The sequence below is a fragment of the Salvelinus sp. IW2-2015 genome, linkage group LG6.1 (assembly GCF_002910315.2).
Source record: "Salvelinus sp. IW2-2015 linkage group LG6.1, ASM291031v2, whole genome shotgun sequence".
In the NCBI taxonomy this organism is placed as follows: Eukaryota; Metazoa; Chordata; class Actinopteri; order Salmoniformes; family Salmonidae; genus Salvelinus; species Salvelinus sp. IW2-2015.
Genome location: NC_036845.1, coordinates 14,633,042 through 14,647,972, shown reverse-complemented (window position 1 = coordinate 14,647,972; position 14,931 = coordinate 14,633,042). Strand labels below are relative to the sequence as shown.

The 14,931-nt window shown below is 45.4% G+C and overlaps 1 protein-coding gene across 1 annotated transcript; it reads left to right on the top strand.

Moving 5' to 3' along the window:
- Nucleotides 1-476: 476 nt before the first annotated feature.
- On the top strand, nucleotides 477-14,931 carry LOC111965158 (large proline-rich protein BAG6). The gene is made up of 26 exons (XM_070444019.1): nucleotides 477-598; nucleotides 1,856-1,949; nucleotides 2,040-2,157; nucleotides 2,540-2,757; nucleotides 2,897-2,968; nucleotides 3,106-3,228; nucleotides 3,457-3,638; nucleotides 3,911-4,040; nucleotides 4,264-4,464; nucleotides 7,910-8,141; nucleotides 8,447-8,503; nucleotides 8,653-8,793; nucleotides 8,888-9,108; nucleotides 9,376-9,448; nucleotides 9,601-9,998; nucleotides 10,206-10,497; nucleotides 10,701-10,870; nucleotides 11,060-11,113; nucleotides 11,265-11,367; nucleotides 11,482-11,606; nucleotides 12,428-12,565; nucleotides 12,785-12,832; nucleotides 12,940-13,140; nucleotides 13,506-13,613; nucleotides 13,902-14,048; nucleotides 14,350-14,931. Exons 2-26 carry the CDS (start codon nucleotides 1,869-1,871, stop codon nucleotides 14,443-14,445), a joined length of 3,729 nt encoding a protein of 1,242 aa, XP_070300120.1. The 5' UTR covers nucleotides 477-598; nucleotides 1,856-1,868; the 3' UTR covers nucleotides 14,446-14,931.

The following is a 14,931-nucleotide window of genomic DNA, read 5'->3' as shown; positions in this document are numbered from 1 at the left end:
CAAAGGTAAAAAGGAGCACTTTGTTTCCCTTTTATTATACTGTCACCTTCCAGTAATATGAACATAGGATTGCTGGTTCAAGCCCCACTCAGGCTCTTCCTCTCTCAATCAATACATAACTGTGAATTGATAATCCCAGCGGTCTCAGGCCTTTGTTGGAACTGGAAGCCCTTTTCACTTTGATGGGATGCCTTTTAAAGAAAGAGGAAATCATGTCTCACTTTGTTAATGAGGTCTTGGACCTCTTGGTTTCCCCCAATTTCCTACAGGCCTGGTTTTAACAAAAACATCCCCACTTTACCTTAATCTACTACTGTAACTGTACTGGGGATATTATCTACCTGGCTAGCAGATCCATTTAGCAGATATAAGCAAAACATGTTGAACTGACTTCATGAGCACATCCCATTTGTTACTGTATGTTTGAAACGTCACAGCTGTTCTGGTAGCTAATCATATGTCACGTTACTTGAACCGCAGTTGTTATCATCATAGGAGGAACTAGTTAGCTTTACATGCCACACTGAATAATCGGTGAAGAATTGGCAAACATTCAGTTGAAATCGGAATATTTAACTTCACAGGTAGGAGCTATCAAGTAAGTAAGTAAATAACTAGCTAGCTAGGTGGTAGGTAAGGTAGCTAGCTAACATTAGCTGACTTCATACAGCTAATGGTAAAGTTAGCTCAAGGCTAGCTCGCTAACTGCTGGCTAAAAGCTAACGTAGCTGTGTGATACCTAGCTACACGTTTTACTGTCGTTCGTGTGAATATTCGTGTGAAATTGATTGGACCATCACATTTGTAGAAGTTTTGTAGACATTCCTATCAAGAGAACGCGGACATAAATGTTTTGTTTGACCATGCTTCAAGGCAAGGATGTTAGCCATTCAGCTAGCTAGCCATTTTAGCTAGATAGCTATGGCAGCTTCCATGAGCGTTAACGTTAGACCACACAGTATCTTTGTTTAGGCAGTAGCTAGCTAACGTTAAAGTTAACTACCCATTTTAAATTATATTAGCCACATTATACCATGGATATTGTTGAATACTCGTTTCTGATTGGCTTCAAGAGCATTCTAGGCCGTACATTATTTTCCTATAACGCACGGTACATCAGCATGGTAGAATTCAATGGCTATAGTTCATTCTTCATTCTACGTTTGAGCTGATTTTTGTTAGCAAAAGTCGAATTGAAAACATTTCATTCGATTTTCATAATAGCAATTTAGGACTGATGGCTTGGTTAGCTTAACTAGTAACTCTTTTGGTTTGGTTACCAAGGCAACTACTACAGCAATATAGTAKATTTGTTTGCTACTTCAGTGGATGTGGAACACATTTCTACCTGCAAATGAACARATTTCTAGCGGCAAATGTGTTAAAGGTGCACTATGTAGAAATCACTGTGCCATTTCCTGTTTGCTAAAATTCTAATAGTTTGCCTAATTTAAGTTTAATGACTAAACAGTTTTGAGAATCATTGTCTCATCTAAACTGCTGTGAAATATATTTTCCYTAACCAAYCATATTGTATATTCAGCTGTTTGAAGCTGGTGTACTAAACCGAGAGTAAAAGATGCAAAAACAAAACTTAAGAACGGAAGCATAGAAATAGCGTACATAGAACAGATTTACCGCATACACTTGCTTTCAATGAGAACAACAGATCTATAACTCACATTTCTATGTGAATTTGGTCAGGTCGCAGCTCAGTGCTCCATGCCCAAKTCTGTGGAAGATWAGTTCCACTCCGCTAGCGCATAGSCCCTCATTGATTAACCCTTACATAATGCTATTCATGACAGCATTGATATGATACTTTATTCTATTGCRTCTGTTACTTGACACACAGGGTAAACGTAACCATGGAGGAACCAGGTGCTGATATAGAGGTGACTGTCAAAACTTTGGACTCCCAGAGCCGAAGTTACACTYTAGGCGGACAGGTACGTTCTCATTTCCAACGGAGCGCTTTTACAGTAGCCTTACATATACTGGATATAGGCCTAATCCTCACACCGGTGTCTTTTTCTCAGTTGACAGTGAAAGAGTTCAAGGAGCACATTGCCACTTCAGTTGGGATTCCTGTGGACAAACAGAGGCTGATCTACCAGGGCCGAGTCCTGCAGGATGAGAGGACCCTGACAGAGTACAGTGAGTAATGCTCTCTGTGGAGTTTCCTGGAATCATTACAAAACGGCCATATGCTAATAAACATGAAATTAGTCCAGACAATTTTATCTGGAGCAGCACACAGCTGCAGCGAAGCATCTGTGAACACAGAACAGAAACCGTCAGATATCTTTGTCTATATGTGATCTATAGAATAACTCTTATTCACTTATTCCATGACTTTCAAGGCCATTAATGCACAGATGTAAGCCTATTATACAACTGCACACCATCAGAACRRTTGAGTACCCATCATGTAATTGCTGTAAGCCATTTGGCTGCTTTGCACATCACCTGATAGATTGATGGAGCACCAGTGTCCTCTAACATGAATAGAGATGATATGCCTTGCTCTCTGTCTCAGACGTCGATGGAAAAGTCATCCACCTGGTGGAGKGGGCCCCCCCTCAGCCCTCCCAGCCAGGCTCGGGGTCAGGGGGAGCGGAGGCCGGAGCGCCACCCTCCTCTACCACCTCCCAGGGAACGTCCCAAGTGCCCCCACACGACCGCAACGCTAACAGCTATGTCATGCTGGGGACCTTCAACCTCCCTGTTAACGTCATGGACCCTCAGCAGATTCAGGTACAGCTTTTTTGTGTGTGTGTGTTACCCCTTTCTGGATCAAATTTGTCTTGGTTCTATGGTTTATAATGATATCCTGAGCGCCTGGTGTGGATCAGCACTGATATCTAGCCTGTACTGTCTACTACACTCTTATTAGATGTCTGTCCAGCAAATGATGTCAGGTTTGGGTGAGAATGCTAGGAATGCCAGAGTCAGCACCAGCACCGGGGTAAGAAATCAAATATATGATTTATAACATAGTATACATCCTCATTTATGGATTTTATCTATCAATTTCTATATATACACAAAATGCTATGAATAAACATGTTGAGTAGCTGTCAACTAATACTCTTGCTGTCACAGAGCAATGGTTCCATGAATGTGCACATTGATATGGACCAATCGGTGCAGAGTGAGCCCAGGCTGAGACTGCTATTGGCTGAGAACCTGCTGAGGGACACCAATGCTCTCATCGAGAGGATGGAGGTGAGGTGTTAAGTTATAAAGATTAGAACAACTAGGAATACCCACAGTACAGACCTATTTTTTATGAATACACTGGCTCAAACGTGAAACATAAGTATTTGGACAAAATGTTACTTGAAGATATTCTAGGCAGTCTCAGGAAGCAGGTCTATTTGAGTTCGAAGTAATTCAATTAAGATGACTGAGCAACGTCCTGCCGTTGCCTGCTACCTTGTCGCTCAATCTCAGGATCAACCAAGCGGCACCTCAACCCAACCGGATTCTGCTGCTGCTGCACCACCTCCCTCTTCCTCCTCCTCCACTACCTCTCCTTCCACCCAGCCCATGGACACATCTCCACCTTCATCTACTCCCCCTCCATCCTTCTCTTCCTCRACTCAAACAGAGGGAGCCACCCAAGCTGGACCCAAGTAAGACATTATTGCTAACTATCGCTGTCCTGCATGTTTTTTTTTTTGTTCTATGCTGGATGAATTAAAAAGTTATCAAACTGGGCATTTTAATGTGAATTAAGAAGAATAGGGCTTAATCCAGAACTTGAGACATGCATGCAAAATGTTCACTTTCGCACAGAATCTCCCATTGACATCAGCACATGAGACTTGACTTTGGACATCGTGGTTGTTATTAGAAGACCTGTGATGCATGTAAGGATAACTCATCCCCTCTCTCCCCTTGACAGTCACCCCAGCCCAGCAGAGCTMGTGGAGATGCTGTCAGAGCTGAGGAGGGTGGAGGAGAGGCTTCAGCCATTCGTCCAGAGAACACACTCTATCCTAGAGTCTGCTACCACCGCAGAATACGCCAACACCGTAAGCTTTTCACCACTGCATTCCTCATAACTTAGTGCTTTGTGGTRAGGTACAATTCACATGCACTGATCAGACATAGAAAGTCATGAGTGTTTGCTGAATTGCCTTGTATTGTAGTCGGACTCTTACAATACTTGTCACTTTKCCCACATGACTACCTGAATAAAATATCAAAACACACATTCTCAGAAAATGGCTTAAGTGCTCTTCTTGTCACACACAGGAAAGAGAGGAGGATCAGCGGATTCTCAACCTGGTGGGGGAGGCCCTTCGTCTCTTGGGCAATGCCCTGGTTGCCCTTAGTGACCTGCGCTGCAACCTGCTGAGTCCTGCCCCACGCCACCTACACGTGATCCGGCCAATGTCTCACTACACCTCCCCAGTGTCCATGCCTGGAGCCGTGCACCATCACATCCCGCTACATGTTAGTCGGTGTTGTATCCCATTGTCAAACTTGTTTTGTTGTGACCTGGCAGACACTTAGACATATTACATTATTTCTGTCTTATGTACACTACCGGTCAAAAGTTTTAGAACGCCTACTCATTCAAGGGATTTTCTTTATTTTTACTATTTTGTACATTGTAGAATAATAGTGAAGACATCAAAACTCTGAAATAACACATATGGAATCATGTGGTAACCAAAAATCCTTCACTCTGCTGTCCGACTCATCCCAAACTATCTCTATTTGGTTGAGGTCGGGGGATTGTGAAGGCCAGGTCATCTGATGCAGCCCTCCATCACTCTCCCTCTTGGTAAAATAGCCTTTACACAGCCTGGAGGTGTGTTGGGTCATTGTCCTGTTGAAAAACAAATTATAAATCCACTTAGCCCAAACCAGATGGGATGGCGTATCACTGCAGAATGCTGTGGTAGCCATGCTGGTTAAGTGTGCCTTGAATTCTAAATCACACATAACACCACCTCCTCCATTCTTTACGGTGGGAACTAAACATGCGGAGATCATCCGTTCACCCACACCGCGTCTCACAAAGACACGGCGGTTGGAACCAAAAATCTCAAATTTGGACTCCAGACCAAAGGACAAATTTCCAACGGGTTAATGTCCATCGCTCGTGTTTCTTGGCCAAAGCAAGTCTCTTCTTCTTATTGGTGTCCTTTAGTAGTGGTTTCTTTGCAGCAATTTGACCATGAAGGCCTGATATACACAGTCTCCTCTGAACAGTTGATGTTGAGATGTGTCTGTTACTTGAACTCTGTGAAGTACTTATTTGGGCTGCAATTTCTGAGGCTGGTAACTCTAATGAACTTATCCTCTGCAGCAGAGGTAACTCTGGGTCTTCCATTCCTGTGGCGGTCCTCATGAGAGCCAGTTTCATCATAGTATTTGATGGTTTTTGCGACTGCACTTSAAGAAACTTTCAAAGTTCTTGAAATTTTCCATATTGACTGACCGTCATGTCTTAAAGTAATGATGGATGGTCGTTTTTCTTTGCTTATTTGAGAAGTTTTTCCCATAACATGAACTTGGTCTTTTACCAAATAGGGCTATCTTCTGTATACTACCCCCACCTTGTCACCACACAACTGATTGGCTCAAATGCATTCAGAAGGAAGGAAATCCCACATATTAACTTTTAACAAGGCACACTTGTTAATTGAAATGCATTCCAGGTGACTACCTCATGAAGCTGGTTGGGAGAATGCCAAGCGTGTMRAAAGCTGTCATCAAGGCAAAGGGTGGCTACTTTGAAGAATCCCAAATATTAAATATATTTTGATTTGTTTAACACTACTTTTGGTTACTACATGATTCCCTGTGTTATTTCATAGTTTTGATGTCTTCACTATTATTCTACAATGTAGAAAATAGTACAAATAAGAAAAACCCTTGATGAGTAGGTGTTTAAATATTTTGACCGGTAGTGTATTTTAGTTGAAGTGGAGGTTTACATTACACTTAGGTTGGAGTCATTAAAACTCCATTTTTCAACCACTCCAACCAATTTTCTTGTTAACAAACTATAGTTTTGGCAAGTCGGTTAGGACATTTACTTTGTGCGTGACACAAAGTAATTTTCCCAACAATTGTTTACAGACAGATTATTTCACTTATAATTCACTGTATCACAATTCCAGTGGTAAGAAGTTTACATATACTGATTGAGTGTGCTTTTTTAAACAGCTTGAAAATTCCAGAAAATATCATGCTTTAGAAGCTTCTGATAGGCTAATCGACATCATTTGAGTCAATTGGAGGTGTACCTGTGGATGTATTTCAAGGCCTACCTTCAAACTCAGTGCCTCTGCTTGACATCATGGGAAATTAGCCAAGACCCCAGAAAAAAAATGTGTAGACCTCCACAAGACTGGTTCATCCTTGGGAGCGATTTCCAAATGCCTGAAGGTACAACGGTCCATCTGGCGGTGACCCGTTCCCGTGTAGGCTCCCTCGCTCTCACAACAATGTCGCAGCAGTAACGACCCTTGCCTCACCCACCCCAAAGCAGGAAGCGGCGCACGTCCTAACCAGGCACTTGTCAATCTCCTCCGTTCTTGGTATTTACGTGCAACTCTGCTGTTGTGTGGTAGCCCTGGCTGTGCCATTAAGACCCCTACAACTCATCCAGAACGCCCCGGCAGCCCGTCTGTGTTCAACTTTTCCCAAGGTTCTCTCACGTTCACCTCCGCTCTCTGCCGCATACTCTCACTGGCTTCCAGATTGAACTCGCATCCGCTACAAGCACACAGAGTGCTGCCTACTCGGACGTGTGAAGAGGGACGGCACCTCCCGTACCTTCAGGCTTGATCAAGGCCCTACACCCAACACAGGGCACTGCGTTCATCCATCCTCTGGCCTGCTCGCTCCCTACCTCTGAGGAAGTACAGTCCGCTCAGACCCAGTCCAAAACTGTTCGCTGACTCTGGCCCCAATGGTGGAACAAACTCCCTCACGACGCCAGGCTCAGGGGAGTCAATCCCACCTTCCGGAGACCCTGAAACCCCACCTCTTTAAGGAATACCTAGGATAGGATAAAGTTAATCCTTATTAAACCCCCCCCCCCCTTAAAAGAGTTAGATACCAACTATGATGAAGAAGTGGTGTTCACTGGATATCAAGGTGAAGGCTACCCAACTTTGGTAAATCGCTCTGGATAAAGAGGTCTCCTAGAATGTATTAAATGTAAATGTAAATCGTAAAAATCCGTACAAACAATAGTACGCAAGTAGAACTTCAAAATAGATGGCATCATGAGGGAGGACAATATTGTGGATATATTGAAAGCAACATCTCAAGACATCAGTCAGGAAGTTAAAGCTTGGTCGCAAATGGGTCTTCCAAATGGACAATGAACCCCAAGCATACTTCCAATGTTGTGGAAAAATGGCTTAAGGAACAACAAAGTCCGTTATTGGAGTGGCCTTCACAAAACCCTGGGCAGAACTAAAAAAGACGTGTGCGAGCAAGGAGGCCTACAAACCTGACTAGTTACACAGCTCTGTTAGGAGGAATGGGCCAAAATTCACCCAACTTATTGTGGGAAGCTTGTGGAAGGCTACCCAAAACGTTTGACCCAAGTTAAACAATTAAAGGCAATGGCACCAAATCTAATTTGAGCTGTATTAAAGCTTCTGACCCGCTAGGAATGTGATGAAAGAAATATAAGCTGAAATAAATCATTCTCTACTATTATTCTGACATTTCACATTCTTAAAATAAAGTGGTGATCCTAACTGACCTAAGACAGGGAATTTTTACTAGGATTAAATATCAGGAATTGTGAAGACTGAGTTTAAATGTATTTGGARAAGGTGAATGTAAACTTAGGTTAGTTTTAACTTCATTTGATATCGTTTGCCAATGGAACACAGTACGTCAATGACATTTTGAAACTCATCTGCAGATGAACCTGGGAGCCACGGTCACAATGGCGTCCAATGGCAGACCAGCTACAGACGGACAGGCCCAGCCCAGTCAGACCCCCGGCCAGTCGGACCAGCCAGGTCAGGGACAGACTTCCCCCTCACAGCCTCCCCCGTCCAATCAGCAGGCTGGACAGGGACAGCCCGGCCCCCGGGTCATCAGGATCAGCCACCAGACAATGCCGGTGGTCATGATGCAGATGAACACGGACGGTGTGTTGTCCCCTACCCGCCACTGATTGAATGTTTTACCACAACTTGCCCATCCGTTTCTCATCCACAAATGGCCCATTGGAAGTGAATAACTCTACCATTGCATTTATTCCCTATTGCCAAATGGTGTTTTCTGAGAGAAAGTTTTCTTTCTTTGACCGGAAGTCAGGTCCCTGTACTGCTCAAATCGATAGGTCTCATTCAATTTTGGAAGGGTGTTATTTTTTAAGTGCTTGTTAAACCATAGTGTCCATTTGGTTTTACACACTGTTTACAGTTCAAACATTGTCTGTGTGTGTTTACAGACTCTGGTGTTCCTCAGGCAGCTGGACAGCCAAATGTTGCAGGAATGGGTCAGCCAGGTGAGTGTTGGTAACACTTCATGATGATGTTTTAGTACCTCTGGTTGTATCTCCGAATAACTGCGGACTAGAGTAAAGCCCAATAAACCAGAGATCCTGAATCCAATATTCAAGGCACAAAGAAACCTTTTCTTATACTCTTTCCCCAGGCTTCCAGATGCCCCCCGGTGTTCAGATGAACCCAGACTTCATGCAGTCCATCGTGCAACAGATCGCCCAGTACACCGAGGCTGTAGCTGCTGCCACCGGGGGTGCCATCCCTGGCCAACCCCCCCAGCCTACCCCCCCAGGCTCCACCGCAGCAGATCGCCCAGTACACAGAGGCTGTGGCTGCTGCCACCGGGGGCACCATCCCTGGCCAACCCCTCCAGCCTACCACCCCAGGCTCCACCGCTACCTCTTCCACAACCACCACCGGCCCTAACACCCCCACCACCACCCCCACGGCTCCCCCCCTGCCTTCTCCTGGGGCACCCCAGGCCAGGGTGGTTTTTACCCGGCCCACCTTTGCCCCCAGGGTCCCCCCACCCACATTTGGCATGCGGGGGGCCACCATCAACCTGAGGACTAGCGTGCCGCCCATGATGGGTCAGCAACCAGGACAGGTGAGCATGTTTGTGATAGGGGGTTTGGTGACCTATGGGTTTAGTGCAGGACTGAGGTTAATGTCTTGTAGATTTCAGTCAAGTTTTGACAAGAAGTTGTCAGACTTGGAATTTCAGTAGGAGGCGTTCGTGTTTGCTAGTCGTTGTGGGCATTTCCATCGACAGTAACAATTGTCTTAAGCTGTAGTGCTCTGAAATCTTAATGACATAGCCATGTTTGTATTATATGCTAACGTTAACTGTTGACCTATGACCTCTCCCCCACAGCCCTTCCCTCCTGCTGCCCTCAATCAGATGATCAGTGGACTGGTGGGACAACTCCTGATGCCTGGACAGATGGGTATACACCCCACCTTTCAAGCCTTTTATTTATTTTATTTTTMGGGGGGGGGTTTTGCAGAGTTACCAATCACACTAAAAGTGAATCCTCTCTTTGAAGTGTTAAGTGTACTGTAAGCTGACTCTAATTTTGTTCCTTCCCCCCCCACCCAGRTGGTCAAACAGCCACCTCCTCTGCCTCTCATACCTTCTCCACTGCTTCTCATACCTTCTCCTCATCCTCCTCCAACTCTTCTTCTTCCTCCTCATCCTCCTCTGGCCCTATCCCCACCCCTGCTACTGCCCCTGGCACCACTGTTCCCCCAGGCCAGCCCGGAGCCATCCCCACCATGCCCCAGGGAGCCATCCCCACCATGCCCCAGGGAGCTATCCCCACCATGCCCCAGGGAGCCATCCCCACCATGCCCCAGGGAGCTCCCCCTGACCTGGCCCAGCTCCTGGGCTCTCTCCTGGGGACAGCAGGGACAGTTCCTGGGGCCATGGGACCCTCCATCACTGTGACCATGCCTGGAGTGCCTGCCTTCGTCCAGGGAGTGTCTGACTTCATGCAGGTCAGTGTTTGGATCGGAGTTTGTTCCAAGTGTATTTTGTGGATTAGGACATATAGCCGTAGTGCCTGTTAGAACCGAATGGTTGAAACCAAGATTACATCATCCTCCAGTTAACTGACCATAATACCATAATGGTTTCTTAACTACTTATCTTTCATATGATGCATCTTATTTTCTCCCTGTCCATCATCTCACTCTCTATCTCAGGCCTCCGGACCAGTCTTCCCACCACCCCCCAACYGTGCRCKKCAGCCCCCTGCCTCTGGCACCCCCACCCCCCCACCCGGGACTACCCCTAACCCTCCCACGGGGGACGGTGCCGGGGCCCAGGGAGAGGCCCTGAATCCGGAGTTGTTCACTGGGATTGTACAGGGGGTCCTGTCCACCATGATGGGCTCCCTGGGCTCTCCCCAGAGCAACACTGAGAGCATCGCCCAGTTCATCCAGAGGCTCTCTGAGACCAGCAACATCTTCACACCCGGCACAGGGGATGCCATGGGTAAGAGTTCCTGTCTTGTTTGCTTTCTTTTTTCTTCCCTTTTTTCTCGTTTCTCTCTTTCCCTTTTTCTTGTACCTTGCTCTCTCTTTCTGTTTCTGTCTAGGAAGTGTAATCTCTTTCTCCAGCGTTCCCTCTTTTTCTCCCGTGCTCTCTCTTCCTCAATGTTTTTGTTCCATTGCCACACAGTTGTCTCTCTCCCTCAGGTTTCTTTGGAGATCTACTGACCCTAGTATGTCAGAACTTCTCCATGGTGGACCTGGTCTTGCTGCTCCACGGCCAGAACCAGCCCCTGGGCCGCATCCAGACCCAGCTGTCTCAGTTCTTCACCCAGCATTACCTCAACGGGAGCGAGCCCACCGACCACAATGTCGCTGTGAGTGGGCCACCGTCTATATAACCGCCTCTATCTGGGATGTTACTGTCCCCTGTCATTACTGCCACGCGTCAATTACTGTCACCTGTCATTAGTGTCACTGCACATGGGGCTAGACAAGCTACATGATGAGTCTCATTATCTCTCCCTCTTTGGTTCTTTTTCTTGGTTCTTTCACTGTGATCATAGGCTGCTGCTGATGGTCTCATCAATGAACTTGAGGAGTACATTACCGAGAGCTTTGTAAGTACCGTAGTTCACTTAGGCTGCCCCCTTTATAGTCAGTGGTCTTCAAATTGCTCAATAATACCAGTCACTTTTAAATTCTCCCCGTGGCCAGTTGGTCAGAGGTGAATCAGTCGCTCACATTTCTCTCTTTGTCTTGGTCCTTCAGTCTTCAGTGGCAGTGTTGGAGGGTGTCAACGTCACTCAGACCAACCTGTCCTTCTTCAGACAGCAGTTAACGCGTATCGCCACACACATACTCCGCTGCACAGGTAACATTCTGTCTTGATTGTGCCAAATTATTTTATTTGACGCAATTCATCTGAACTGGCCTATGAATGTCAGTGCTTTTGTCACTTATTGCTGGGGTTTTTCACCTCCTGCAGACAACACGTTTGGGCCGCAGCTGCTGCAGATGTGCAACCAGGGGCTGTTTGAGTGTCTGGCCCTCAACCTGTACTGTCTGAGAGGAGAGCAGAGTGCCCTCACTTCTGTCATCAACCACCGCATAGTCAGTACACACACACTCAATGTTCCTTATGACATGATATACAACCTGCAACTCATTGTCTCTCCTCCTTCCCTCCCATTTTTCTCTCAGATGATTTACAATACTCTTTCTATAGATTAGAAACAAATAGCTAAATGGATATGACTAGACTGAAATCTGGTCAGTACGTTGTGATTGACCCCCTCTCCCATTAGAGGACGTTGTCGACTGACATGAACCCCAGCCTGGTGAACTGGCTGACCAGTATGATGACCATGAGGCTGCAGGTCATCCTGGAGCACATCCCCGTCACAGAGGACCAGATACTGCATTATGCCGTCCACACACAGCAGGTAATTAACACACACACACCATCTCCCAAACAGGTCATAGTGTTGTTTTTTTAAGCACACTGTTAGTGTTCTAGAAGACTTATTTACTGGACTACATCTAACAATGCACATGGATACCATAATTTTCTAGTCAAGTGTCCGTTACGATGATTGTCATAGATTCCATTACCAGATTCCACTCAAACAATATGTGTTAAATGGTTTCTTTCCAAGGGGGAGGCTTCTAATGCACAGGAGCCTCAACGTGNTACACACACACTCTCTCACACTCACACACACACACACACACACACACACACACACACACACACACACACACACACACAATGTTCCTTATGACATGATATACAACCTCCCACTCCATGTCTCTCCTCCTTCCATCCTGGTTATCTCTGTCTGTCAGATGATTTATAATACTCCTTCTATAGATTTGGGAAAAAAGAGCTAAATGGAGGTGAAGTAGGTGTGTTGACCCCTCTCCTGTTACAGAGGACGTTGTCGGCTGACATGAACCCCAGCCTGGTGAACTGGCTGACCAGTATGCTGACCATGAGGCTCCAGGTCATCCTGGAGCACATCCCCGTCACAGAGGACCAGATACTGCATTATGCCGTCCACACTCAGCAGGTAATTAACACACACACACCATCTCTCAAACAGGTCATAGTGTTATTTTATGTTTTTAAGCACACTGTTAGTGTTCTAGAAGGCTGATTTACTGGACTACTATCTAACAATGCACGTGGATACCATCATTTCCTAATCAACTGTCAGTTACGATAGCTGTCATAGATTCCATTACCACATTCCATTCAAGCAATATATGTTAAATGGTTTCTTTCCAAGGGGGAGGCTTCTAATGCACAGGAGCCTCAACGTGCCCAGATCATGGAGGTGAGGTTTTAAAATGTATTTGTAAAATTCATTATATTGTCCTCGATATACCTRGGTGTGTTGTTTCTTACCATAACTCTCTTTTCTCTATCGCCATCCCACCTTAGATGGAGGCCACCCACTCCCCAGCCCCGGCCACCACAGCTGAGGAAGCTATGGCGTCATCACAGGATACTAGGGCAGAACCCAGGGAAACTGGAGCCACCGGAGGGGCTGCGCCATTGGGTGGCGCCATGGCAACAGCTGAAGCCAGCGGGAGGGAGGAGCCTGGTAGAGAGACTGAGGCCTGGACTTCTGCCGTCCCTGCTGTAAGAACACTGTTCAGCTCTCTCCCACTACTTGCCCAATCCTTCTCTCGTCCACTTTAGTTTCTTTGCCATTCTCTGTCTTTCACTCTGTCCACATGCTGTTTACTCCTTTAAAAAAATAATTATACATACAGGCTTCTAGTTGAATTTATACTGAATTTTTGCAAAACTGTCGTTGACTTGTAGTTCTGATTCTTGGGGAAAGAAAATATGAAAGGAAATGATCCAACAATGGAAGTGTTTCGCCTAATCAGATCTGCATCCAAACCCATTCAAGTCTTAAAATCCAGTGTGCAGTTATATGGCTCTCGAGTGAGTTTAATTGTCTGTCTGTTATTCTGATCATGTCCGTCACTGTGTGATAGGAGTGGGTACCCATCATCAGACATGACCTGATCACCCAGAGGAAGATGAAGGCCCAGCCTCCCATGTCTGACGCCTATTTACATGGGATGCCTGCCAAACGCAGGAAGGTAAATAGATGCCCTGTGAATGAAACTAACTTATGTGCAAAAGACAAGCCCTGATCTCACAGGTCTTCCGTTATAGGAGGCATCCTGCAAGCTTTGTTGGTAGAATGATTCCAGTCCGTATCTGTAGTTGACCCTCCATGGCTAAAACATGGGAGACTTGCTATATCAGGGCTAATATAAACTCTGATCATTGTAGTATCAGCATGCTATGTTCAACATCTGAGTGCAAGGGCTTATTGTTGCACTAAAAGATGGATTGGCGTATGACCAGGGTGTGTGTGTTTTCAGACCGGACAGGGGGACGGCGCTCTTCTCTCCCTCTCCGACGCTGTTAGCAGGGCGGCAAGGACGGCCGGAGTCAGGCCAGTCACTTCCCCAGACAACCTGCAGGAGGAGCTTGACAGCCCTGAYCTCCAAGAGGCCTATGCAGAGCAGGTACAGTCCTCCACTAACACTCACTGACAGAAAAACAATCAGTTTCATTCCATGGCTTCTGTTAATATTACAGATGTCACACATTGACTTTGACACATGATTGTAAATGGGTGTCAGGGAAAATGTATGGAGTAAAGTACAATATTTTCTTTAGGAATGTAGTGAAGTAGTTTGCTTTACTATTTATATTTAAGCGTTTTGCACCACTGGTTGTGATTTTCAATATTGAACGATGATAGCTGATGCATTTTATATATTGAATGACCTTTTTTGTAATTGCCACCTTTGTCCTCTGTATCAGGTGAAGAAAGACATAAAGAAGCGAGTGAGAGAGGACCCGGACTTCAGCTCTCAGCAGTTCCCCAACACACACAGAGCTTTTTCATCAGACTCATAACCCAAACACTTGTTTTGCAACCCAATGAAATTTTACACATAACCAACCTGTATACATCATCACCATCCTTCAATTTTACTTTTGGATTGCTCAGTATCACAACTGAATGCAGTTAAACCTACCCATTTTTTGTTGTACCATAGATACCTTAGCATCTCCTTTTGACTAAATTACTGATTTTATTTTTCCAGTGCCTGTTTTTTTCCCACCCTCCCCATCATGGAACACACTTGATTTGACAAGTTTGTTTGAACTTTATTTTATGGATGACTTTTACATTTTAGCTTAACATCTGCAATGCTCCGTTTTGTTTAGCGTTACCATGTCAATATTATCGTGCCTATACATCTTACCTGTTTTGTGTTTTTCATTAGCTTCCCTGAAAATAAAAATGGCTTATTTCAAGAATATGCTTTCATGGGATGAAAGTAAATGCTGTTTTGGTACATGAATGTAAGTGTGCTGAATAAATAACTTGGTACACAA